This window comes from Hyperolius riggenbachi, chromosome 9 (genome assembly GCF_040937935.1).
Source record: "Hyperolius riggenbachi isolate aHypRig1 chromosome 9, aHypRig1.pri, whole genome shotgun sequence".
NCBI lineage: Eukaryota > Metazoa > Chordata > Amphibia > Anura > Hyperoliidae > Hyperolius > Hyperolius riggenbachi.
The window spans coordinates 123,293,752-123,321,405 of NC_090654.1; the positions used below are offsets into that span (position 1 = coordinate 123,293,752).

Consider the following 27,654-nt stretch of genomic DNA (forward strand, 5'->3'; position numbering starts at 1 on the left):
TGGGATTTCTGATGTTGTTGCTCTCGTTCTGCTGTTTTGGTGCAAATTTGTTTTTTTTACATTTTGAATTTGACATTTGAAGCCTAGCGTGTGCAGCTGGGAGGGGTTATCAGGACACAGGACAGTTGGAACTGTGTCTCCTGCTCCTTGTCACCTCCTTTCAACCAAAAAGATGGCTGCTCCCATGACAAAGATGGCAGCCCCCATGAATCACAAACATTTGCCTGTTCTTTTAAAACAGGGTGGGTAAAAAATTATATTACCTATCTATTCTAATTAACATAACTAATGTAACTTAATGACTGTATGTTTGTTTAGGCTGAAGTTCCCCTTTAAGGCCTCTTTCCCACAGGCGGATGAACTGCTCATATGTTGGGCAGTTCAGCCTCTAGGCTGCCAGCCAAATTAGATGCAGCCAAATGGCAACACCACACTAGTTGTGTTTGACACGCAGTGATGTTACACAGCAGTCATTGAGTGGGTGCTTTACAGTACACTATAGTCATTTCCCATATCAGCAGGCGCTCATGAATTTCAAATTGAAATGTATGAAACTGTGATCTGCCTTTCCACACTTACCTGGATTCTGTCCCACACATGTCGGTCATTGTCTTGTCTCTGAATGTCCCACATCAATCTCTGTATAAGTGCTGCTTTACTCTGCCGTCCAGCAGTTGCTGACCCGCTAAGCTCACTTGATCTTCCGCTGCTGTTTATATAGGAGGCCAGGTCACTTGGGGTGCTGGGAGAGAGACAACGAGGTGAACTGGGCCCAACTTCTGAGCCTGAACTGACCTCCCAGTCTTCCAAATCTCGGAGTGATGGCTGGGGCTCTCCAGGGGTGGGAGATACCAACTGGGAAAGGCTATCCAAGTGCAAGGCAAGAAGGTCTGTTTGGTGCAAGTGTGAAGGCAAAGCCAGGAACTCATCAGAGCCATACCAGTTTTCTGTCCCTAAGTCCTGGGGAGGTGAATCCAGCAGTTTGTCATTCTGCTGCTCTGTGTGACTTTTATTTGGTGTGCTGCAGTGGGAGTGACTAGATTTACAAGGAGATGCTCTTTCCTCAAGGCACTCGTGCACCTGACTGGCATCCTCCTCCACATTCTGTGCTGGGACATTCTCTTCAGGTACTTGTTTTTTAGGAGATGATGGGGTGTTATTAGAATATGTGTGTGTCAGGCTAAGAGTGAAGTGTTTTTGGGGGGATGCAGGGCAGAATGGCATTGAAAAGTTCATGTCAACATTGGACAGGCTGTTTGCCTGCCCCCACTCAGTCATATCATTCAAAAACAGTCCTCTTTTGGGTAGTGAGGGACGAGTGGGAGAATCTCCACCATGGTCACTAGTCTCTTGTAGAGGCCTTTTTGGTGTGGTGCTTTCAGTGGAATGAGAAGACTTGAGAGGCTGTCCTAGCTCTTCCAGCTGTTGTTGTGCTGAATCTTTCTCCATCCCAAGATTAGCAGGGGTTACCTTGTCAGACACAATGCTTAACAGACCAGGGCCCTTGACTAGGTCTGGGAATTCCTGCTGCATAGCACTGTATGTCCAGTCTTCCAGGGGTTTAGCAGGGGGAGGGGGAGTGTCTTCCTCCCTAGGACTGTAGTCTGACAACTCGTAGGCAGTAATTCCACAGTCCAGAGAGAGGTAATCTGGTGGGCACCGTATGGTCAGCTGACCTGAGCCATCCACTTCTGTCAAAGCATCCAACCTATCCTGTGTAAAAAAAAAACAAAAAAAAAGTTACGATTTGTAGAACTGACACTTTGGGGATGATTCACAAAGCTTTTTCACATGTACCCTCTGTTTTCACCATATCTACAGTTGTGTTCAAAATTATTCAAACCCCACTGAAATTGAGTGTTTTGGCCAGTTTGAAATTGATTTTGATCATTTTAGTCATCGTATACAAATAAATCAAAGAGGCACTTGTAAGTCAGACAAATAGAACAACATTTATAATGAAATAACCACAAATGTCTTTTCTGTGCTCACATCATTATCAGTTTTATTCAACCCCCAAGTGACTTTCATTGTTAGTACTTCGTACAACATCCTTTTCCAGTTATAAAAGTTTTTAAACATGAAGCATAGCTTGACACAAGTGTCTTGCAGCGATCTACGGGTATCTTAGCCCATTCTTCATGGGCAAAAGCCTCCAGTTCAGTCACATTCTTAGGCTTGCGCGCTGCAACTGATTTCTTTAAGTCCCACCAGAGGTTCTCAATTGGATAGCGTTGTGGTGAGGGTGTCTCAGCACCTTGTAGAAAAAGACACAGGAGACAAGAATCGGGAGCCCAGTAGCGCAATATGTCAATGACCACAATGATGAGTAAAGAAATAAAAAATGCTACTCACAAAGGAGGGTTGCAGGGGGCAACCGACCACAATAAGCAGGTGGAGATAATTAACCCGACTCCACTCGGGGTGGTCCTGACCGGGACCTGGATGCGGTTGCTCTCTTTGTAATGCTCTTTGTAATAACAGAGGCAGGTGTCCACCGTGGTAAAAAACACCGGTGGTCTATCACCAGCCCTCGGGCAGCAAGTGTACGGGGGTATACTAAGCACAATTTTAGGAAAGAGGCGCCCTGGTTGAATAAAAGATTTTTTATTTAGCACAGGCAACGCGTTTCGTGGGTCTGAGCCCGCTTCCTCAGGCCAATAGCAGTGCCAAATAGGGGAAACAATCTCGCAAAGGGAGGCTCCCTTTGCCAGTGCATAATTGGAATCCATGCCAATGTGAACCTTGCCGATAAAGATTAAGCAATCATTCTCCAAGGCTGCTCTATAGTTGCTGCATAGTACATCAATGCCTTCTTGACACACAAAAGTATTAACAACTCCCCAGTCCCCACTAGCCCAAACTAAACCTTTCCTTTTTATCTCATCTCTGCCATATTCTGAATACCTAAACAATACCAGTGCAGCTTCATCTCACCTTGCTTGTCAGTTACAGAACCTGCTATCTTTGTGTCATGGGGCTGCCTTTTTGCTAATTCTCAATTGATGCAGACTGGAATTATGGAGGAATAGATGAAAGCTGCTGAGGGCACTAAAGGGTTATTTCTGTCTTAGCAGGGGGACAGAAGTGTTTATACTATACTGTAGATCAGAACAGGGTCAGACTTTCAGATGGTACTGTCAAAATCCCAGAGATTAGGCTGGATTCACACTGTATGCTTTGCGTAACATGCACGTAATAATGAATGTGAACTGTAATGAAGACTGGACATAGGCATGTGTGGCATCCTTTTCATGAGGGAAATACAGGCATCGCTGTTGTCAGTGGCATAGCAATAGGGGATGCAGAGGTTGCGACTGCACCGGGAGCCCCTGAACCATAGGGGCCCTCCTTCAATCATCCTATTAGCTTTTCATTAGTGCTATGCTGGTAATAAACACCTCTATATTTGCATTGCATACTGGTAATCCTTAAAGAAACTCTGTAACAAAAAAAAGTTCCCCTGGGGGGTACTCATCTTGGGTTGGGGAAGCCTCCGGATCCTATCGAGGCTTCCCCGTCCTCCTGTGTCCCACGGCGGTCTTGCTGTGCTACTCCAAACAGCGGGTATGTAAATATTTACCTTCCCGGCTCCAGTGCAGGTGCTGCATTGGCTCTCCGCTCGGAGAAAGGCGGAAATAGCAGATCGCTGTTGGCCCGCTCTACTGCACAGGCGCAAGTCTTCTGCGCCTGCGTAGCAGAGTGGACCCGACAGAGATTGGCTATTTCCGGCTATTTCTGAGTGAAGAGCCACAACAGCTCCCCCGCTGGACCCAGAAAAGGTAAACATTGCACAGCCTGACAAATTGTCAGCAGTGCGTTCTGTGGGCTGCAGCGAGGCCGCCGTGGGACACAGGAGGAGGGGGGGGAAGCCTCATTAGGATCCAGAGGCTTCCCCCTACCAAGGTAAGTACACCCCCAGGGGAACTTTTTTTGTTACAGAGTCTCTTTAGTAAACTGTGTCTTTAATCTAAATACACTGCAGCTGTCCTTGGTAGGTTTTGGGGCTCCATATTAATAAAGTGCTTGGGACCAGTGGCGTAGCAATAGGGGTTGCAGAGGTAGCAACCGCATCGGGGGGCCCTTGGGCCAGAGGGGCCCCATGGGGCTTTTACTCAACCAAAGTATTAGCTCTTTATTGGTCCTCTGCTGGTAATAATCTCTTCTACAGATGATTTGAATAGTAGTAATCATTAACAAACTGTTCCCCATCCCCTTCTTGCATCTCTAATACTGTGGATGTCCTTGGCAGGTTTTGTTGTGCCGCATCAAGTGTTACCTATAGAGTGCTTGGGGGCCCAATGTAAAACTCACACTGGGGCCTATAGCTTCATAGCTACGCCACTGCTTGGGACCCCATGTAAAACTCGGACCGGGGCCCCAAGCTCCTCAGTCACGCCACTGGCTGTTTATATCAAAGTTGCCGAGTTTAAACATACAGCTTCTGTACAGCAGCTGTTCTGTATTATTATTATTATTGATTTATAAAGCCGCAACATATTCCGTGGCGCCGTATAAAGTATGCACAGGCCATAATGATATGAAGGGATCATTTGCATGAACCTTGCCTTTATCATTAAATAGTTTCTTGGTGTTATTTTGGTTTTATTGTGAAGGTTTGTAAATTCATGAGATAGATCCCTCTCTGATTGAATCTGATCAGAGAGGAATCTGTTGCCTGCCCATACACTGCACACTGATTTCCAGCATAGTGCCGCTTCCTACCGAGCTGCCCCCCAAGTCTGTGTGTGTCCTCCCATGCCCAGTATTAACAATTCACCTCTCTGCTCATCGCTATATCAAATGCTGTTTCCGCAGTGCACCCAGTCGAGCCCTTGCGACCAAGATTTTCCAGCATTCCCAATCTATTCTTTCAACCATTTCCAGACCAGTATCGATAAAAAAAGAAATTGCGCGGAGATGTTGTAGCACTGATTTTCCTCTGATTTGATTATTTGATCAGCACACAAAATCGAGTGATGTACGATCACCTTAAAGAGACACTGAAGTGTCCTTTTTTTTACCTTATTTTATTATTCAGCCAACTTCAGCAGTAAATTCCAAGTGGATTCGCCGCATTCCCGTGGCAGAACTAGTGGTTTATACCCCTGAAATAGGACAGCAAAGTTCTACGACTTTGCAAGTTGTAGATTTTGCTGCCCAGGGAAGGCAGAGCTTTGCGCTGTAGCTCTGCCTCCTATCCAGTCAATCTCCGCTGATCTCTGCCTCTCCCCGCCCCTCTCAGTGAAAGAGGACTGAGAGGGGCGGGGAGAGGAGGAGATCGGAGGAGATTGACTGGAGAGTAGGCAGAGCTACTGCGCACAGCTCTGCCTCTACCAGGAAGGAAGATCTGCGAGCCCTGGAACATTGCTGGGCTATTTCTTAGGCATAAATAACTTGTTTTGCCACGGGAATGCAAATCCACCTGGAATTAACTGCTGAAGCTGGCTGAATAATAAAATAAGAAAAAAAGACACTTCAGTGTCTCTTTAAGGCTAATTTCACACTTATGCATTGCGTCAGACAATATAATTGCAATTATATTGTAATGGTACTGTTTACATTAGCACGTTAGCAGTGCAGTGCGACGGATATGTTGCCATAGCACGATGCATGCAGTGCGGTACATGCACGTGAACAATCGAAGTGATAATGCATGACATGGAATGTGACTTTTTCCCTCTATTGTGTTGTGATCCTGTTTTTTCAGGGAACGCAATGCAACTTCCCAGTGTGAAAGTAGCCTAATGAAAACATGGATGTTGATGAGTATTCTATCTAATCTGCTTTGGACATCAATAGGAATAATTGGTGGACACCTTTCCATGTCCCTGCCCTGGCCATTGCTTCCAAGAGAGAAGCTATTCCCCACCATCTCCACTCAGTTTCTAGCATGTCTTGCCTCTTGATCCTCCTTGGTGAATGCCTGCAGGATGTCGGTCTGTCGTGTGTAGTTGCCGTTGCTGTCCTGCAGTCCTTGTAGTATCCTTTCCCTCAGCACCAGCACAGATACCCGGAGCTGGTGCCACAGGAGCTGCACTGTATGGATATCCACAATTACATTGACAGAATACGACAGCAGCTTCAGGGAGAACTCTGTGTCCAGCAGAGCATGGATCTGTTCCACGTGATCAGAGATGTCCTCACAGATCTCCTGCCATAAACAAAGGAAATCAATGTTACATTGGAAAACAGAACTGCTGAGCAGAAATGACAACAAAAACAGTCAACATTCATTGTTAGCTGATATATGAATGAATCCAGGGGCCCTAGGTGCGAATTTGTGAATTTTTTTTTTGGGCACACAAATTTACATAGCAATAATTCTCTGTGGGCCAGTTTCCATTAGAAGCAAAAATTGCATCCAGAAAAATATCTACACAGCAATATAACAGTTTTTTAGGACGCCGCATGCTGATTTCATTTGCGTTTTTTTTGTGTGTGCTTTCACGTACGCGATCAATAATGTAAATGGGACTTACATCTTGGATCAAAACAGAAATAAAAATAAATTATGCAAATTCACATGCGATTTCACATTTAAAAATTTTCTATCTGAAAAATATCATGCGATGCGCATGCTTCTAGTGGAAACTTACCCTTCACATTTCTGCTCATTGTACCCTCGCCATGTGAGTAAATAAAGCTTAGTGAAACATTTTGTACAATGTAGTTAATAGAGTAATAAAGTTTTGAAACCAATACCAATCACAATGCGGCATTACGCAACTCTGTGGACTGTTATACAAAGATAAAAACAAATGGACCTTACTTAGAGAGGCACAGCACAGAAAATGTTTACTGCTATATCATTTAACCATTAGATTTGAATTGCTTATCGCTGGTTATAGCATCTGGAGTATCATTTCTTTTAAATAGGAAAACACAGTGCAAAAAAAACTATAAACACAATTAAAAAAAAAAAGTGAAGTACTGAATGTATTTGTTAAAAGTATAAATAAATGTTCAATTCAGACCTCAACTGACCTTCAAATCCAAGAATATTTCAGAGCAGACAATGCACCGGCAACATTACCAAGGCTGATCCACAATTTGTGCACATGATCCCTGCCTGGTACAAAGCACAGAAGAGTGTGGCTATTGCCCAGAACACATAAATGATGCATATCTGACCCAAAGTGCTTGTCTTCTAGGGCAGCTGGCCGACAATCATGTAGGTTGTAGACCGTGGATAAGAAAGCATGGATCTGGGCAGCCCCTAGCCGTGCCTGTGCGTGTCCCAGAATTCATGACACAAGAGGACAGCTGTCATTATACCTTCAGCTGTCGGGACATTTGCTACTAAATTTCCTAAACACACTCAGCCACAATAGCCACTCACTCCGACCAACCACTTATAAACAACAAACAGCAGACTTCTCTCTACACCACTGATAGGAGGATAGCAGGAAAAAAACAGGCTTCATTTATGTTTAACTGCTGCAGAGGATAACTTGGCTGAAACACTTCATTTAAAGTGAACCTAAAGCCGATAAAAAAAAATGAGATTAACTCACCTGGGGCCTCCCTCAGCCCCCTGCAGCCGATTGGTGCCCTCGCAGCTCCGCTCCGATGTCCCAGGACCCGCCGGCGAGCACTTCCGGTTTCGCCGTCACTCGCCGTCACCGGCCGACAGGCATGGGAACGCGAGTGATTGTTCGCGTTCCCAGCCTGTATATCGTCCCCTATGCTGCTATTGCGGCCTCCTGGCCGCAATAGCAGCATAGGGGGCGATATACAGGCTGGGAACGCGAACAATCACTCGCGTTCCCATGCCTGTCGGCCGGTGACGGCGAAACCGGAAGTGCTCACCGGCGGGTCCTGGGACATCGGAGCGGAGCTGCGAGGGCACCGATCGGCTGCAGGGGGCTGAGGGAGGCCCCAGGTGAGTTAATCTCATTTTTTTTTATCGGCTTTAGGTTCACTTTAAAGAGAAACTCCGACCAATAATTAAACTTTATCCCAATCAGTAGCTGATAGCCCCTTTTACATGAGAAATCTATTCCTTTTCACAAACAGACCATCAGGGGGCTCTGTATGGCTGATATTGTGGTGAAACCCCTCCCACAAGAAACAAGAAAAGTATGTACTCTTGGCAGTTTCCTGTCTGTGAACCTTGCTCCATTGTGGGAAATAGCTGTTTACAGCTGTTTCCAACTGCCAAAAATCATGCAGCAGCTACATCACCTGCCAACAGTAAAAATGTCACCATGTAATAAATGACAGAATGTAAATCAGGGATTTAAAAGATTTTACAATGGACAAACACTGACTCGATCATTTATACATAATTATTGTAAAAATGAAGCACTTTTTTATTACATTATTTTCACTGGAGTTCCTGCTTAAAGAGAACCTGTACTGAGTAAAAATATTTAAAATAAACACATGAGGTAACTTCAAATGAACATTACATAGATACCTTGCCATCAGTTCCTTTCAGAAGTTCACAATTTTCTTCTGACAATAATCCCTTCCAGTTCTGACAATATTTTGTCAGATCTGAAATATATCAGTTGCTGTCAGTAAAATATCAGTTGCTGTCAGTTATAGCTGAGAGGAAAACTGATGTACCAGGTAATGTCCATATTTCCCTATGGCTCAAGTGGGTGATGTTACAGTTTAACTGTGTGCTGACCAGAAAGCTGTTATGGGTAATGGCCATTTTCAAAATGGAGGACGGAAAATTCCCTTGATCGCAGTGGACAAACAGGACACGGGACAGGAGAAAGACACTGAGGAGTAGACTACATGGAAGGTAAGTATGACTTGTGTATGTTTATTTTGACTTTTAATGTTCAGTTCAGGTTTTCTTTAACCTATTTTGGTTCCTGGACGTAGAAACTACGTCCAGGAACCATGCGCGCTACCTCGCGCCGCGGATTCGGTAGCCCGGGAATCAATGTATTGGGCTATGGTGCCCGATCACTGATTCCTCTCCCCCGCTGAAAAAGCGACAGCTTCTCTCGGAAGCTGCGCCTTTTCTGGCCGTTCCCTCCCCGATGCGCCACTCTAAGCGTGTGTTACGCTTAGAGTGACGTCATGTAAACAAACTCATGGCCGCCATCTTGTGGCCAAAAAGTAATACTACACCTGAAAATAAAAATAAATTAAAATGAACACACATTTACATTATAAATATATTGTTTACCCCCCACCCTCCCAAAACTACCCAAATAAAATGTTTACTATAAAAAAAAAGACCATTACAATAATAAAAAAAAAACATGTAAATATTTACCTAAGGGTCTAAACTTTTTAAAAATCAATGTAAAGATGAAATATTTCTATATTTTTTTTATTTTAAACTTGTTAATAGTGATAGATGCAAAATGGAAAAAATGCACCTTTATTTCCAAATAAAATATTGTCGCCATACATTGTGATAGGGACATAATTTTAACGGTGTAATAACTGGGACATATGGGCAAATACAACACGTGAGTTTTAATTATGGATGCATGTATTATTTTAAAACTATAATGGCTGAAAACTGAGAAATAATGAATTTTTCAATTTTTTTCTTATTCTTCCTGTTAAAATGCGTTTACAGTAAAGTGGCTCTTAGCAAAATGTACCCCCCAAAGAAAGCCTAATTGGTGGTGGAAAAAACAAGATATAGATCAGTTCATTGTGATAAGTAGTGATAAAGTTATAGGCTAATGAATGGGAGGTGAACATTTCTCACGTGAAAACCACAGAACCTGAATGGGTTAAGTTAGATATTTTGGTGTAAGCTCTCATTCTCCAGATATTTTGATGTGAGCTCTCATTCTATATCCTTTGCAAGTTTATAAAATAGATAAATCAAAAGTGCAGGAGAATAAATGATGTCCATAAGGGCTCTTTACCACTGGGAAGCGCAAGCACAATCGTGCATGCAACCCGCAATTTACACTCTGTCAAGCTGTCGAGAACGGAGCGGTTCTCAGCCCTGTGGAAAAGGGTCCTGAGTAGCGCAGTGTTTCTAGACAGTAATACTACATTTGTTATGAACGGCCCCTGCTGTTGGGTAACATCATCTAAAGTACCCCTTGACATATACATGTGTAAAGATTACTTTGCAATTATTTATAAGTAGTTAACAAACTTTCCAATATGATTTTGATTTTCTTTGTGACTTATTTAGAGTGACCAGATTTTTGTGGGTCCAACCTGGGACGGGGAGGTGGGGAGGGGGGGCGCGCGACGAAAAGTGGGGAGGACTGAGGAGCGTGCAGCACCGAAGAATGGGCGTGGCCATGACATTGTATGGGCGGAGCTAACGTAATGATGTAACAGCGAGGCATAAGACAAACGACACTTTGCATCATGAGTGTGCAGAAACTGTGTGATGCTAATAGTATACCGTAACCACAAAGCAGCAAACATAGCCATCTATGACCATTAAATAATAAATGCAGTAACAGTTACCCCGGACACCAGAAAATAAACGCAATGGGCAACATGTCAGCACAAAATAAATGCAATGCGGGCAACATGTCAGTATAAAATAAATGCAATGCGGGCAAACATGTCAGTACAAAATAAACGCAATGCGGGCAAACATGTCAGTACAAAATAAACGCAATGCGGGCAAACATGTCAGTACAAAATAAACGCAATGCGGCCAACATGTCAGTACAAAATAAACGCAATGCGGGCAAACATTTCACCAGAAAATTAACGCAATGCGGGAAAACATTTCACCAGAAAAGAAACGCAATGCGGGCAAACATTTCACCAGAAAATGAACGCAATGCAAGCAAACATTTCACCAGAAAATGAATGCAATGCAAGCAAACATTTCACCAGAAAATAAACGCAATGCGGGCAAACATTTCACCAGAAAAGAAACGCAATGTGGGCAAACATTTCCCCTGGAAAAAAAAACGCAATGCAGGCAAACATTTCACCTGGAAAAGAAACGCAATGCGGGCAAACATTTCACCAGAAAAGAAACGCAATGCGGGCAAACATTTCACCTGGGAAAAAAAACGCAATGCGGGCAAACATTTCACCTGGAAAAGAAAGCATTTACTCACCTGGCAGAAGTCTCCGGCCTTTGGCGCGCTGCTCCCGGGACCATCTTGCTGCTGATCTTCTTGCCCACGCTGACAGGGCTACGGCAAGATGGCGCCCGAAGCTCTGTACTGGAGACAAAAATAGTCTCCAGTACAGGGCTCCGGCAGCCATCTTGCCGTAGCCCTGCTCGCCTGCTGGTGTCGGAACACAGAAAAACAGTTAGGCTGGAGCGGGGCTATGGGCAATGAACTGGCACGGCGTCTATAGACGCCGCTGCCAGTTCATGAGTATAGAGTGGCCAGAGTCCCGGGACCTCATGCTGCCTGGGACAGCGGACCCCGAATCCGGGACGCGTCCCGGTCAATCCGGGACGTCTGGTCACTCTAACTTATTATATTTTAATTTGAAATCTTACAATAACAAATGTACTGTAAGTGAACCTTAAAGAGAACCTGTACTGAGTAAAATTATTTAAAATAAACACATGAGGTAACTTCAAATAAATATTACATAGTTACCTTGCCATCAGTTCCTCTCAGAAGCTCACCATTTTCTTCTTACAGTGATCCCTTCCAGATCTGACAACATTTTGTCAGAACTGAATATATATCAGTTGCTGTCAGTTATATATCAGTTGCTGTCAGTTACAACTGAGAGGAGAACTGATGTGTCCATGTTTCCCTATGGCTCAAGTGGGCAATGTTACAGTTTAACAGTGTGCTGACCAGGAAGCTGTTATGGGGTAATGGCCATTTTCAAAATGGAGGACAGAGAATTCCATTGATTACAGTGGACAAACAGGACGCAGGAGAGGAAAAAGAGATTGAGTAGACTACACAGGAGGTTAGTATGACTTGTGTATGTTTATTTTGACTTTTAATTTTCAGTTCAGGTTTTCTATAAGGCCCCTTGCAGCACCGAAAACTTGCGTTGCGTTACCCTTTCTTACTGCAAGGGGACGCAAAAACAATGGAAGTCAGTGGAGCCTTGCACAGTTAATGTGGTGCGATGCAGTGTGCCGTAAGCATTTGATCCGACACAAGGGTTGCAGTGCGTTACCGCATGCTTAACGCACAGAGCATGCTGAAATTCCAAGTCAGAAGGCTTGATTCACTAAGACAAATAGCATGCCTTATCAAAGTTAGCACGCTTTATCAAAGTTAACATGCCTTATCAGAGTAGCATAGCGAGCGCTATGAGCCCGCAGGGGCTCAGGGCAAGACGCGTGGAGTTCTCGTCATTGCCAATTAGCAGACTTAAAGTGGTATAAAACCCTGACATAATATTCAATAAAAACATGTTTTCCTACTTTTGATATGCCATACAGTTATCATATTTGCTTTTGTGCATAAGTATTATTATTCATTTAGATATTACAAGCTCCCAAAGTACACTTTGTTTACTCTGAGAGCTTACTTCGCATTTTATTCATAACTGCTTTATTCATCGTCTTAAGGTGGGTACACACATCAGATAAAAGTCTTTGGAAAATGAAAGATCACAAACCATACCTACACAGTCTATTCTATTGAGCTGAACTCCCCATCAGACAGAAATCTTTGCAAGATGCTGCAAACAAAGATGCTGTACACATGCAACAGATCAGTATCTGCAAAAGATCAGCTCCTGCAAAATATCAGTTCCTGCAAATTGCATTCATAGTCTATGGTATCTGCAGATCTCATACACACCTTGTTTAGTGGACATTCATCTGAAGATCAGGAGGAATAGTAATTCATGCTGCCAGGACCTTTGCAAGAGTAGGGTGAGCAGTTTTTTTTCGGCTTTACCCTGCGCCCAAATTTTCCAGTGCTGTGTTTGCATGTATAGACAATATATGTACTATTGAACTATGTTTGTCTATTCCCTGCAGTCAGAAGCTGTTCTTTTCCAGAAAAGAGTTTTATGGCTGTAATTCTTTATTGGTGAGGGTTACACTATAAGTCCGACTGGAGAAAACCTGTCAGTTGCATACCTGAATGGTTTATTCTTCCAGGAATAAAAAGAAAAAATGAACACAGGCTAGTTATTTGTATGCTTGGCACTGTACATGTCTATCTTATTGTGTCACGTTACTTAAAGGAAACCAGAGATGGCTAAAGATTTGATACTTACCCGGGGCTTCCTCCAGCCCCATAAGCACATCTGAGTCCCTTGCCATCTTCCTGTGGTCTGCCATTCAGCCGCAATCAGCCTTGGTAACTGTTCAGTTGTGTCAGTCGGGGTCTTCTGCGCAGGGCCGGCCTTTGATATGAGCGACCGGAGCAGTCGCTCAGGGCGCCAGCTCTCAAGGGCGCATGCTCCCTGTCGCCCCTTACCGCCCCGCTGTCTCTCCCTGCTTCCTCTCTGTCTGTAATTAGAGCAGGACTACAAGAACATGGTCGCCGATGTCCACAAATGCGGACAATCGGTGGCCATTTTCTTGTAGCCCTGCTCTAACTACAGATGGAGTGGAGGTGGGGAGAGAAGAGTGACGTCGGCGCTGGAGTGTGGAAGTCAGGTGAGTCAGTCTCTGCCCGGCCCGCTGCCGCAGAAGGGGGGGGGGATTGGGGGCATACTACCTACATTGGGGGCCTACTACCTACATTGGGGGCATACCACCTACACTGGGGGCATATCACCTACACTGGGGGCATACTACCTACAATGGGGGCATACTACCTACACTGGGGGCAGCTATGCTACTACACTGGGGGCAGCTATGCTACTACACTGGGGGCAGCTATGCTACTACACTGGGGGCATACTACCTACACTGGGGGCAGCTATGCTACTACACTGGGGGCATACTACCTACACTGGGGGCATACTACCTACACTGGGGGCAGCTATGCTACTACACTGGGGGCATACTACCTACACTGGGGGCAGCTATGCTACTACACTGGGGGCATACTACCTATACTGGGGGCAACTATGCTACTACACTGGTGGCAACTATACTACCTACACTGGGGGCAGCGAGTATGAGTAACCTTTCATTTATGCTCTGCATAGGGAAAGAGGCAGGGAGGCACTAACGGAAGGTAGTGAGACACCTTTCCATCATCAGGCGCCTGAAGGCACGTGCCTACAGTGCCTTATGGTAAATCCAGCCCTGCAGACATGCTTATGGGGCTGGAGGAAAACCCGGGTAAGTATCAAATCTTTTTTTCCTGCCGTCTCTGGTACACTTTAAGGTACACTATGTACACCTTAAAAAGAACCTGAAGTGAGGAAACTCACTTTAGGCTCAATATATATATATGTATGTAAAGGGAAGGTGTAATGATTAGCGGAGATGCCGCCGCATGTACAAGCGGCAGGGCGGCCATCTCCGCGTTCCAGCCGGCGGCTTCTGCCGCGCGGCTACATGCTGTTGGTACACCTGTTCCTTCTAGTGCACACAGGTTGAGAGCTACGCGCACGCGCGCGCCAGGCAACAGGACCTTTATGCTAACAGAAGGGGAGTCAGCTGATCAGCTGACTCCAGCTATCTTCCGGATTGGCTGAGTGACTGGGGCGGCGCTGTGGAGTGCTCTGGGTATATATAGGACTTGCCTGTCAGTTGCAAGTTGTCTGCTGTTGCGAAAACTTACGTGTGAGCACTCAGACCCCAGTCAGATCTTACAGTGTGTTAGAACCAGCCGGAGCTGGGAATTCACACTTAGTCAGATTCCGGTGATAGCCGTTAAGGTATTACTGCTTATCTGTTAGACTAGTTCCCAGGTGTTGAGACCAAGGACCTCACACCTATGTGATGTCCTTTTTATTCTGGGCTATATGCCAATTTTAAATGCCTACTGTTCATACACATCTAGTAAGTATATCTTTTATTGCACAGTTTTCATTTTATTAAACGGTATCACACTACGGAGCGCTCCTCCTGTCTTTTGCTTCCTTGACCTCACACCTAAGACTAGGAGATTGCTACATTGCTACTGTTTATCTGTTAGACTAGTTCACAGGTGTTGAGACCGAGGACCTCACACCTAAGTCTAGGATTGATATATATACTGTTACCTGTTATGACCTCTGGCTTTCCTGACCACTTTCCTGCTTGCTGATTCGGTACCTCCGCCTATCTGTTTACCTGTTGCCGACATTGCCTGAACCTGGATACCGAATCAGTCTTTTGTCTCTGTACTTTATCTGTCCGTATGTTGCCAACTTTGCTTGTCTGACCTTTCTGACTGTCACCCAACCCTTGGGTGATCAGCCTTACTGTACTATCTGTGACACTTGCTCTTCAGGTGTTCATCAGCTGCAAGCACAGGCTTATGGTTATTGCTCCTTAGGGGGCCATCCTGCAGCTCGGTCTGTGGTCTCTATCCCTTAGGAGTCCACTGGCTGCAGTACAGTCTGATTCCCTGCCCTCAGGGAATCACTGGTTGCAGTACAGTCTGATTCCCTGCTCCTCAGGGAGTCCCTGGCTGCAGTCCAATCATATCTCTCATCACACCAGTTATCACTCTTGCAGTCAAGTCAGTGGTCCCTGCCCCTCAGGTGTCCACTGGCTGCAGTACCATCTGATTCCCTGCTCCTCAGGGAATCCTCTGCTGCAGTACTGTCTGTATTACCTCCATCTCAGGAGATCATCTTGCAGCACAGTCAGTGGGAACCTGCCCCTCAGGGGTCCACTGGCTGCAGTGCCGTCTGGTTCCCTGCTCCTCAGGGAATCCTTGGCTGCAGTAGTGTCTGTATCTCCCGCTTCTCGGGAGATAACTTCTCCGTTTACTGTTGCACCAAACACAATATCACATTGGGTGTCCTGTGTCTAGCTATACTAGTATTATTGATGATTCTGCAGATCACCACATAATCAGGTATAGCATCTGTATTGTTGGTGATACTGCAGATCACCAATAATCAGAAAAAATCTGTGTTGCTGACACCAATCGTTACAGAAGGCTCGGGATGCCACAGAGATTTCCCAGTCCTCAGTCCGTCCTGATGTTCCTGTACTATCCCCAGTGGAAGTTATCAGACCAGCTAGGCCTTTGGTATTGCCTTTGAAACTACTCACATCCTCAAATAGTTCTGAAAATGAGCACATCCATACTAAGCATTCCTGAGCCCGGATTCACCTGTGTGCAGTATAGATGCACTGGTCTTTGGAACTACTTGCATTCACGTGTAGTTATGTAGGCTGCCTGAGGAGTATCAAGGAGTTATTCAACCTAGCAGATTGCATAACTTCACCCAGGAATGGCAAAGAAATTATGTTATCCAAAGCCTTTTCCAAACCTGAAGTGAGGATGCTTTAACTACTTCACAACCGCTAAATAAAACTTCACTTAAAAACCGGGGGTGTAGATATGCGCATTTGTGTGTTTAACTTTGCGGTCGCGATCGATGGCATGCACCCATTTGTTTTTGTCGCCATCCCTCCAGTCCATGATCGATTAATGGGAACAGGTGCTCCCAAACCGATCACAGTGCCTGTAATGAGTGAAAGCTGACATCAGTGAGATGCCGGTATTCATTCATAAAGTGAAAGTAAAAAACCCATACACATAACTTTCTTTTTTTAACTTTATTAACCCCTTTCACCCTTACCCAGAATAAAACACTTGGTAAAGAAAAAAAAATCTGACATTTAAAAAAAAATGCACAAATAGTTACCTTAGGGACTTTTGAAGTGCCCAGTTCCAAGCTGCATACAATTAACATACAAACCAGAATAATATACATCTCATTTACAGTACCATCTAATGTACAGAAACACTTCCTATATCTGAATATGTCTGGAAAGTGGTATGTAGCCCCACCCTCCACGTGATGTTTAGCCTAGGTTATTTAGCTATGCGGAATTATCTTCCCGGAGCATTGTGGAAGACCAGGTGTTATTTCTGCTGATTTCGGACCACACAGTAAACAAACATTCTGCAGTGGTGCATCTTGCCAGTATTAAAGATGTTGCCACCTGTGCTAATTTTACAATAGGCAAACACTACCTACATTTATAAAATAATATTGTAAAAAACAAGCAATCTAATATCTTTCATTGTATACAGTACGTTCATTATGATATATTCAGTAAAATTCTAATTGTTAAATTAGTATAGGTTTTTTTTTATTGCTACTTACTACAACTGGAACTGGAATGTGTTTCAACAGGTCAGTGACCTGTCATGATTATTAAAAACTCTTCCTTGTCTGAACATAGGCTTTAAACACAAAGCAAGTTTTATTGAAAACAGAGATCACTTCTATCCCAAGCACAGCCGTTATGCTGCCAATCTCTCACCTTATAACATTTGCAAACAATATGTCACCCATCACATAGCAATATGGAATACATAACTTCTGCAGTACACCACTTTGTAATTCCTCCCATTACTGCATTCTCAATGTTAGTCACCACTATTAAAGAGGAACTCCAGTGAAAATAATGTAATAAAATGCTTCATTTTTACAATAATTATGTATAAATGATTTAGTCAGTGTTTGTCCATTGTAAAATCTTTCCCTCCCTGAATAACATTCTGACATTTATCACATGGTGACATTTTTACTGCTGGCAGGTGATATCAGTGGAAGTAGCAGTTGGAAACAGCTGTAAACACCTATTTCCCACAATGCAACAAGGTATACAGACAAGAAACTGCCAGGACCATGGTCCTCACAGTTTCCTGTGGAAGGGGTTTCACTACAATATCACGCATACAGAGCCCCCTGATGATCCGTTTGTGAAAAGGAATAGGCTTCTCATGTAAAAGGGAGTATCAGCTACTGATTGGGATGAAGTTCAATTCATTGAATTTATTTGTATTTGAATTGCTGGATGTCCTGATTGTAGATATAACAGCAAGCACTGTAGTACATCTCATGTATTTTGAACATCTCATGTATCTATGCTTCCCCCAAAATTTTTGGGACTGTACAGCACTATGGAAGATATTGGAGCTATAGGAATAAAAAATAATAATAAATTATACTCTCTTTCATTATATTGTTCTTCACTACAGTGAACCGCTATAATCTCTTCTACTACAGTGCTTGCTGTTATAGTTCCCACTATTATAATGCCCTACATTACAGTATCCTTGTTATAATGCTTTCCAGTATAGTGTTCCCTGTTCTAGCCCCTTCCATCATAGTGTTCTCCATTATAGTGCCTCCTATTATACTCCCTTCCTTTATATGGCTACATTATAGGGCCCTAAATTATAGTGCACCCTGTGACAGTGTCCCCTGGTATAGCCTCCTCCATTATTGTGCCCTGTTATAGTGCGTTACACTATAGTGCACTCAATTATTCTGCCTGCTACTATAGACCCTACCATTATGGAGTATACTGTATACAGTGTGCCTTGTAATGGATCACTCAGTAGAGGGCACACATGTACAGTACAGTTGTATACACAGTCTGTACTGTTTTGATCGTACAGCAGAGGGCACACATGTACACTACAGCACAGGAGTAAGCACAAGTGGGCACTGTTTTGAATCATTCAATAGAATGCCCACATGGTTAGTGTACAAATATGCAAACTGTTAATAAAATGGAGTACAATTACACAGGAGTATGCGCATCATCAGATGACTATACACTGATTTGTATCATACAGTAGAAGGCAGACAATGATAGTAAAGGAATTCTCACAATGTGCTCTAGCCTCTGGACTGGATCATACGATAGAGGACACACAATGCCAGTAAGGCACATACAGTACATATTGTGAACTACACTGATTCATAACACAGAGGGCACAATGGTAGAAAAGGAGTAAACGCTGGATTGAGTCATACAGTATATATACAGTACCAGGCAGAGTAGTAAAGGAGTGCTCATGTGCTGGCTTGGAACAAATAACAAAGGCAGACAATGGTAGCAAAAGAGTACATACACTGTGTGCTGGATTGGATCATACAATAGAGGGCACACAATGGTAAAATATAGAAGTAGAAGAATATAAGAAAGATATAATAATAAAGAATATAAGAGAGAGCAGACAATGGTAGTAAAGGGATACACACATTGTGTGCAGATCATACAGCAGAGGTCAGACAATGGTAGTAAAGGAGTACAAAGACTGTGTGCAGCAGGTTTGGGACATACACAGTATAGCAATATACACACTTTTTCCTCCTGGGTTATTATTGACTGTTAGGATTCTACCCTGGAAATAAAGCATGCATTTCCTACCTGACAGCCATCTATGTTGCTACACCTGGTGTGTCAATCACGCCTGGGATTTAGGACTTAGCCCGTGTCTGCAAGGAGCCCCCTCAGTGTGTCGTGTGGCAGGCCAGTCTGTCAGTGCCCCTCCCAGGACTATATTTAGGAGATGATTTCTTGCCCAGGGGAATGTGAGAGAAAATGGGAGAGGAGACCCTGCAACCCCAAGCTGTGCGGCAGCCTGGCACATTTCACAGTCACATTACAGGAAAGATATAACATTAACCAGTCTCTCTCTGGCTGGCGGCGAACACATTTATCGAGTGACACTTGATTACTGCAGCACTCAGGGATCTACTTACAGCTGCTGATATACAGCCTCTCAGGTCAGTCAGAGCTGCCTGCTGTAAATACTACAGTAAGGGAAACGTCTGTGTTCTTCATGGCAACCAAGTAAAAATATCCGTATGTCACTCAGAAGTCTATCCCCCCCACGTGTGTTGTCTGTACCAGACAGGGGCAAACTCAAGATTTTCAAGGGGAGTATTCCTGAAAGGTCTCCCTCAGCTAGGCACAATACAGTATAATAATATGGTAGGACATCATGCTGGGTACTCATAATGCAATTTCCCATCTGACCAGCAACAGGATTGATCAGCAGCAGTTTGGATACAGATAATAATGAGGACAGCCTACATTGGTAATGAAGGGAAAAGTGAAGCATTCACAAAGCAGGGCACATGGCTGTGCTCATACCTGACTCTGTTAAGTTCCCCAGAGCTGCTCCATGCTCTGTTCACACACTGCTGCTCCATCCAAAGTCAACTGTAGCAGGGAAAGAAAGGGGGCAGTGCTGTGAGCTGCAGGATACCTGCAGATATTCTGGTGTCTCAAATTGTGCCTGTCCCCAGACACTGCACCAGCCCTGGTCTGAGAGGGTATTCTGGGCAGCTGTAATGCCCCCCCCCCCCCTGCATTTGCCTATGCCAGAGGTTTACATATGGCACTTAGTAGTATTGTTACTTTGCTATTAGACAGCGACATTCAGGGGCTTAACTACAAATCATGGGGCCCCCAGCAAAATGTTTATGGGGCCCCTCAATGTTCACACCCTGTCCCTTGCCTACTCTTGGTGATCCTCAAAGCCTGGGGCCCATCTTGCAAGGATAATGAAACAAGTGTAGACATCATAATCTTCACAGCCATAACAAGTGTAGCCACAAAAACACCTGAACTGAAGGATGGACCCCTATAAGGGCCAGTTCTAGACTTTTTGCTGCCTGAGGCAAACTTGTGAGGATGTGAACCCCCCCCCCCCCAGTTTGGAATGATCGCACAGCACCTGAAAATTTATTCATTACGCATTTTTTGAAACTTTTTTCGTTTTCTGTGCGTCTGACGTTTCTGTGAAGCGCTTTTCTAAGCACTTTTACAGAACGATTGCATTTTTTAATTTCCTGTCGTCAGTTAGGAAGTGAACTCTTTGATCCGGAAAAGAATAAATACAATGGCCTCGGTTCATCAAGACTTATCGAATCAATTAGCTCGGTAAAATACCCAACTCGATAAGTCGATTTTAGGATTCATCAAAGTTATCTACAGCTGTTAGCGAGCATTCGGTAATCATTCGGTAATGATGCGATAAAATGGAAGAAAGTGCAATTCATGAAAATGAAAGTGGGCATGGTTTAGTGTTAAATTTAGGATTAGTTATCTCCTTCACTGCTCTGTTGTTATACCTGTCAGATCATTGCTGACAGAGAAGATGGAGCCATTTGAAGTTGTTATGTATCAGCTGAGAGCAATTCAAAGGCGCATAAGCGCAAGAATAAGGTCTGAACCATATCAATTTGCAAGAGAATGGATTTATTTGCTATACCAAGACATCTGCATTTCTCTTGAATCATATTGTAAGAGAACACAGGCAGTGCCAGGGTTAACTAAATTGCTAGCTGCACTACATTTTTTCAGAAAGGCTCCTATCAAGCCGTAGCTGGCAAAATTGTGGGATTGTCCCAAACCACTTCCAGAATCCTGGTCTAGGTGTAAAGCCCTATTTGGAATGTTGCTATGTGGTGTTCAAAGGACTGCCTTTTTACCCACAATTTCACGGGAATCTTATGGCCTTGTGTTAAATTACCGCTGTAAAATTATTATCAATATTTTATTGAATTTACACCAAATACGGAAGATCCTTGATGAATACAACTAGAAATAGATAAACTTTGAATGCTAATTTAAGGAACTGGAAAAAGTTATCGCAAAGACAATGATGAATCGAGGCCAATGTCTTATTCTTAAAAACTCTCAAGCAATCACTGCACAAAGTGATTTTGTGAGCATTTTGTGATTTCCTATACCTTCCATTGAGACGGAATCGCCTCAAAAATGGCCCATGCACCGCTTATCTGAGCGGATCGGAAACAAACCGCTCAGATGTGAGCTTTGTGGTGGTACTGTACATGCATCATAAACAAAGATGGTCAGCTTATTCCAAAGAAATTGTTCTTGTAGGACAATTTCTGAAGAAGGATGTGGTGTGATCACATGAATCATCTGTAGGTTATTTGCAATCTCATTATTAAGTTTCACATCAGTCTCACACAGAGACACTCAAACCTATTGCTTGACCCACTGAGTTGTGTTCCCATTTTTGCCTTAGGAAGCGGGGTCACGCCCGCGAACGCGTTGCATTTGTGGAGTTGAATAAATTATTTGTCAATTCTGTTGTATCGAGACTCAAGTGAGTTTTCTTTTTTTGTAAGAGGGAGGTAAGTCCACCCTAACATCCCCCTCTGCTTTTAAGCGGTTTTTAAAATGTTTTACTCTACTCTGGCGCCTCTGTATACTGAGTTTTTGCTGATCTTCTAGTCCACTCTGGGTGAAGGGTGCATCCCCATCTACTATCTACAGAGAGTGGGGTCAAGTCCTAATGCTCCCCACCTGCATTTAAAGTGGTTGCCTATGGGTAACCGTGTTTGTGAGTATATACACATAAAATTGTATTGAACTCTTAATTTTACCTGACAATACTGCACCATATTGGGCTCTCGATTCTCTTCTTGTTTTTAAGCATTTCTGTAAAATAAATTGATTATTTCTAGTCATAACCTAATTCTAGTCATAACCTAACCTAATCTTATAGTAGTAGCAATAGAGTATTGTATTCTATTCCATCAGTTTGTAAGCCCGAGGCCTGACGAAGTCTTTACAGCCGAAAGATTGCTTACTCTTATTCTTTTAAGTTAGCCAATAAATGGTATCATTCTGATTCAAAACTTCTTGCTAATCTTATAGATAAAATACAGATGTCATCTATATGCATCCATGTGACTACAGATCCCATTATAAGCATATAGATGTGACTTTACCTTGGGAAATGTGGTTTTCTAATGGTCACTAGGTTGGTTTGCCTTCTTAAAACAGAAGGAATTTACAATAATTCAGCTTTAGGTGAACATCTGTGGTTACCCACAATGCACTGCTACCAAAAATGCAAATTATTTCCTAGCCTAATGGTCACCAATGATCAGCAAAAGGTTAATTTACTTTACCGAGAAGGAAAAAGTTGATGCGAGCAAATCATTAAAAAAGGAACACAGATATTGCATAACTCAACCAGTTGCTAAAAGCTGTGATTTGCCAATCGTAACTTCTGTCTGTTGTGCGATGCTGATTAGTTTATTAGGGGATATATATTGTTGATCTCTAAAGGCTACATACTGATGCTGAAACTGAAGGTTTAAGAACTGTACATCTTCTGTTTATCAATACTGGTTTAAAGGATACCTGAAATGACAGGGATATGGTGGCTGCCATATTTATATCCTTTTAAACAATAGCAGTTGGTTGGCATCATGCTGACCTTTCATGCATCAGTAGTGTCTGAATCACACACCTGAAACAATCATGGGGTAAATCCAATCCACCTTGAAAAACATCTGATGCTTGTTCAGGGTCTATGGCTAAAAAAAGCATTAAAAACAGAGGATCAGCAGGACAGATCAGCAGGACAGAGGATCAGCAGGACAGCCAGGAAATTTGCATTGTTTAAAAGGAAATCTATATGGCAGCCTCCATATCCCTCTCACTTCAGGTGTCTTTTAAGGTGTATGACCAAATGATGGATAGTGTCTCAACAGGACATGCATGACAGAATGGGTTCTTCCGCATGATTAGTAGTAAAATCCTCATTTACTAGATCAAGTGGAGCTAGCACAGTAGGGGGCAGGAGAATACTACAAAGACTATACGTTACATAATCTGGAGGGAAGTGGTTCATACTGCATACCTCTTATCAAAATTCTAGTTGTTAACTACCCCTTTAGCTCAGCCCAAAATGGTATGTGACTGGCTGAAAATCCAAAATCTTTTCTGTGAGATTAGGAACAAAAAAAAGAGTCACCAAGTAACATCTTGAAGTATAAGCTCTATGCAGTGGAGTTTAGGGATAAGTAAGCAAATTCTATTACCGTATGTAATGATCGCTGCTGCAGCAGCTATTACTGGAAGTAGTAGTGCTGCAGCTCAGGCAGTTCTGATCTATTTCCATGCAAGTTGCATAGCTTTGTCTGTCTTTCCCTGCTGTCAGCTTGTGACTGATTATCATTCACCTGTGTGGGAATCTGCATGTCTGCTCCCATTGGATGACCTCAGTATAAAGATCTGCTTCCTGCAGGGTTTCCTTGGGTTTTCATAGCTTCAGTGTAAGCCAGTCTTGCTGTCGCTTTAGCCCCCGATCGTGTTTCTTGTTATAAAGATACTTTGCTGGTCTTTGCATCATATATTGGTTCATTGCCAATATATATGCATACCAGCACGTTTATTATTTTCCTTGTATTTGTGTTACGTTAATACATCAGTGTCGCTGATGTATACGTACACAAACTGTTTATATCCTGTGTGCAGTTAGTCAGCTTTCCAGCACGTTTTGGTAGGTTGCGCGTACCGTGACCACCCGTGCTGAGGTAGTTACCCTGCTTCTGGTTCTGTTTGTGGATTGCGTTCATCTCTGCGAAGAGATAACGAATCCTTCTGAATCCTGTTCTGTTACCGTTTGTGGATTGCGTTCATCTCTGCGAAGAGATAGCGAATCCTTCTGAGTCCTGTTCCCTGTATTACTCCAGTCCTAGTCAGCGTTCCTGCTTATGTCATATATCGGTTCATTGCTGATATATACATATGTTAGTCAGACGTTACAAATAGTTTCTTTGATAGCTGTAATTGTAATACGCTAGGAAAACATACTTATTGTATATTTATCTGTGTTACGTTCATCTATCTCGATCCTGCTATTTTCTGACTATCCTGTCCTGTCTTTGTGAGGCACGCCATCGCCGCAACGCATTGGCTGCCTCATTCCAGTCTGTCTGGTTTTGGACGCTTGCTGTCGCTAAGTAGCCGCTAGCTAGCAAGCGTTCATTCTGTCTACCTGTCCTGATCTCCTCAGTTCTGATTTGTGCGCTCAGCGCTACTTTGCGCTGAGACGTTATATCGAAAGCATTGTTTGTGGCTGTCAGATCTGCACCAGCTCTGTGCGCCACAATCTCCTATTGGAGTCAGTCCTCCCCTCCACTATACTAGGGATAGCCTGTTTCCTGGTGCTAGTGTGTGTACCTCTTCCACGCCAGCTCATGCGTTGCATGCTGACTGTGGAGAATACACCACCAAGCCTTACATTATGAAAACCCCATTACCAATCCCCATTGTGGGGGGGATTCCCAGAAAGTATGACACTGTTAATTATGGTTCCTGTTCCTTTAAGAAATTTGAAGAACTTAGCTCTGAAACAGAAAATGAGTTTTTCTCTGAATGTGCCAGGTTCCTGACCAATTCTGATCTCCAAGCGACTCCTGTTTCAACCTGGGCACTCCAACTAAGTTATATTTTGTTTAAAGGGGAATTATTCCAGTGGGCATTTGATGTTCTCAATCATTCCGATTTGAAAGAGAGACCACTGGAATTTCTAGCGTTTGTGATCCATAACTGGTTGCGCATAGATCCATTGCCTTTTCCTCTTAATGAACTCCTGGCAGCAGGCCAATCAGCTGCTCCTTCAATTGCTTGCAAGAATGAGCAGCAAGCAGAAAGTGTTACTGATAATTTTCCTGCAGCTTTGAATAAATTACCAAAAACCGCAAGGTCAAAGGCAAAACGCAAACGTTCTAAGAAACGTGTCCAATCTGCAGAATCGTTATCCTTAGCGACTGAGACCTATAATGAGATTCTGCCATTAACAGATAATGAAATGCAATTGTCTTTCAGGGGAGTTAAATGGACTTATGAAACTACTAATGAACTTTCCTCCCTGGCTAGGGAAAATAAAGATTTTTGTTTAAAAGAATTATCTGAGTATGATTATGATGAGATATTACAGAGTATTGAACAAATCAACTTATTTGTGAACCAAGGGAAGTTTGCATACACTACAGTTCAACACTTGCTACAGGTATTGGAGATTCTTAAGAATAAGGAATCTGCCAATCACCTGCTAATTAACCCTATACATGTGCCTGCCACAATCATATCTGCAAACCATGATCTGCCTGTTAAGTATGCTTGGAATCCTCCATTTGAGAAAGGAGAGATGGAAGCTCTGGTCAATGAATGGAAGAATGATTCAAGTTCATTTTGTCAATTTTACAGTGCAAAAAGTGAATTGGTATTGAATGCATGCATTAAGTCTGCCTATAACCTAATAAAAACTGGTGTGTGTGAGTATGACTTTGTGGCTCCATTAATTGATGTGTGGGAACTGATTTTGGATGATTTTTTTGTGACTCCAAATTCGCAAATTTGGCGTTCTGACCCGCCTGCTTCAGCACCTTTGGCTGATTCAGCAGGTGATTCGGAGCTCTTTTTGTGTGAAATTGAAGTTCCTGCAATTCCACCCTGTACCATGGATAACTCAGTGTTACTTCCCAGTAAAACAGAAGCCATTGATACATTCTTAACCTTGCCCTGCGCAAATTTCTCAGCAGAGAATCCAGAGGTCCTGCTGACTTCCGAGTCCAGCCTAGCCAGTACTCATGACTCTTTGTTTAGTGAAACAGACACCAGAAAAATCTTGCCTGTCTCTGCAAACATTTCTGCAGAAATTACCTGTGTTAATAAAGTTCAACTCCTGTCTGATCCAGCAGATGCGCAAACATTGTGTCTTGATCTTCCTGTTTCTACACCTCGCTCTAGTTTCGTGAATAGCTCAGAGCATCTGCTATGTGAACCTGAAATCGCAGAATTATTACCTTGTTCAGAAAATTTTCCAATAAATTTGCCCTGTACCATGAATTGTGCAGTAGATCTCTCCAATGAAACTCAGGTCACAGAATCATTATGCTGTCCAGCAGGTGCTTCCATGGTTTTGCCCTGCAATATGGACTGTTCAGTGATCCTGTCCAGTGAAGCTGTGGTCGCAGAGTCTTATGCTTCACCCAGTATTTTGGATACTTTAAACCCTCTAGCAGAGGAGGCTGAAGCACTGCTTACCTCAGTTGGTGTTGCAGTAATATTCACTTGTCTAGCAGCTGTTTTGGAATTACAGTCTGCTCTAATAAAACTTGATGAATTTCTGCCCAGCAAAGCAGAAGCCATTGAAATATTGTCCTCGTCAGCAAGTGTGTCAGATACCTTGCCCTGTACACAGTCTGATTTAACCAATGTTGTTGAGTCCCTCTCCAGTGTTGTAACAGCCGAGGAACTCCAGCCCTGTCCTCTGAATGTTTCAGAAGTCTTGCCCTGTAACATGGATAATTCTGATTCTCTGGTCAAAATAATAGAAATCTCAGAATTTCAGTCCGGTCTGATGAGTGTTCCTGAAACCCAGCCCTGTATCCTGAAAGATTCTAGTTCTCTGGCCGCTGTGGCAGAGGTTCCAGAGTCCCCTTCCTGTCCAGGGAATTCCTCAGTTTTGCCTAGTCCAGTGGGGGCTGCTGCAATACTGACTTGTTCTGCAGCGCCTCATGAGCTCCAATCCAGTGTATTAAATGAGTCTCTGTCCAGTCCAGAGGTAGTTGTGGAGTCCCTATCTGGTTCAGTGCATACATCAAAAGATTTGTCCTGTTTTGTTGGTGCCCCTGAATCTGATTTGTTACTGACTTTGCTGGAATCAGCGACATCTAAGTCTGATCCAGCATTCTCGTGTAAAAGTCCAGTGGTTGCGAAGTTTAGTCATGATGATTTTTTTTTGGCCAGTCCTGGTTTTGGTCCTGTCTTGGCTGACCCTGAGGCTCACAGTTCCTTGACATGCCCAGAGGTTTCTCTTGTGCCGGTGTGCCCAGATGTTCTTTGTGTGCCAGAATGCCCAAGTGTGTCTAAGGTGTTAGCGTGCTCTGATGCTTCCTTAGTGGGAACACGTTCTGATGTTGCCAGTCTGCCTGCATGCCCAGAGATGGTTCTGGTCCCTGAAAGCCCTGATATTGATGTTTGTCCTTGTGGCCCTGACTCGGGAATTGCCCTAGGTTCCATAGGGGTTCTTGATAGTTCTCCATGTGAGCCTAAGGGGCGTTCTGACCTATGGGGATCTCTTTGGAGCTTCAAGGTGTTCTGGG

The 27,654-nt window shown here is 43.5% G+C and overlaps 1 protein-coding gene across 1 annotated transcript in view; it reads right to left on the reverse strand.

Moving 5' to 3' along the window:
• AKAP6 (A-kinase anchoring protein 6) overlaps positions 1–27,654 on the reverse strand; it is a 357,905-nt gene that overhangs the window by 252,970 nt on the left and 77,281 nt on the right. The window contains exons 3-4 of the mRNA XM_068253456.1: positions 5,903–6,154; positions 580–1,713 (exon numbers count right to left, since the gene is read on the reverse strand). Of these exons, the coding sequence (XP_068109557.1) occupies positions 580–1,713; positions 5,903–6,154 (1,386 nt within the window). The remainder of the gene's footprint in view (positions 1–579; positions 1,714–5,902; positions 6,155–27,654) is intronic.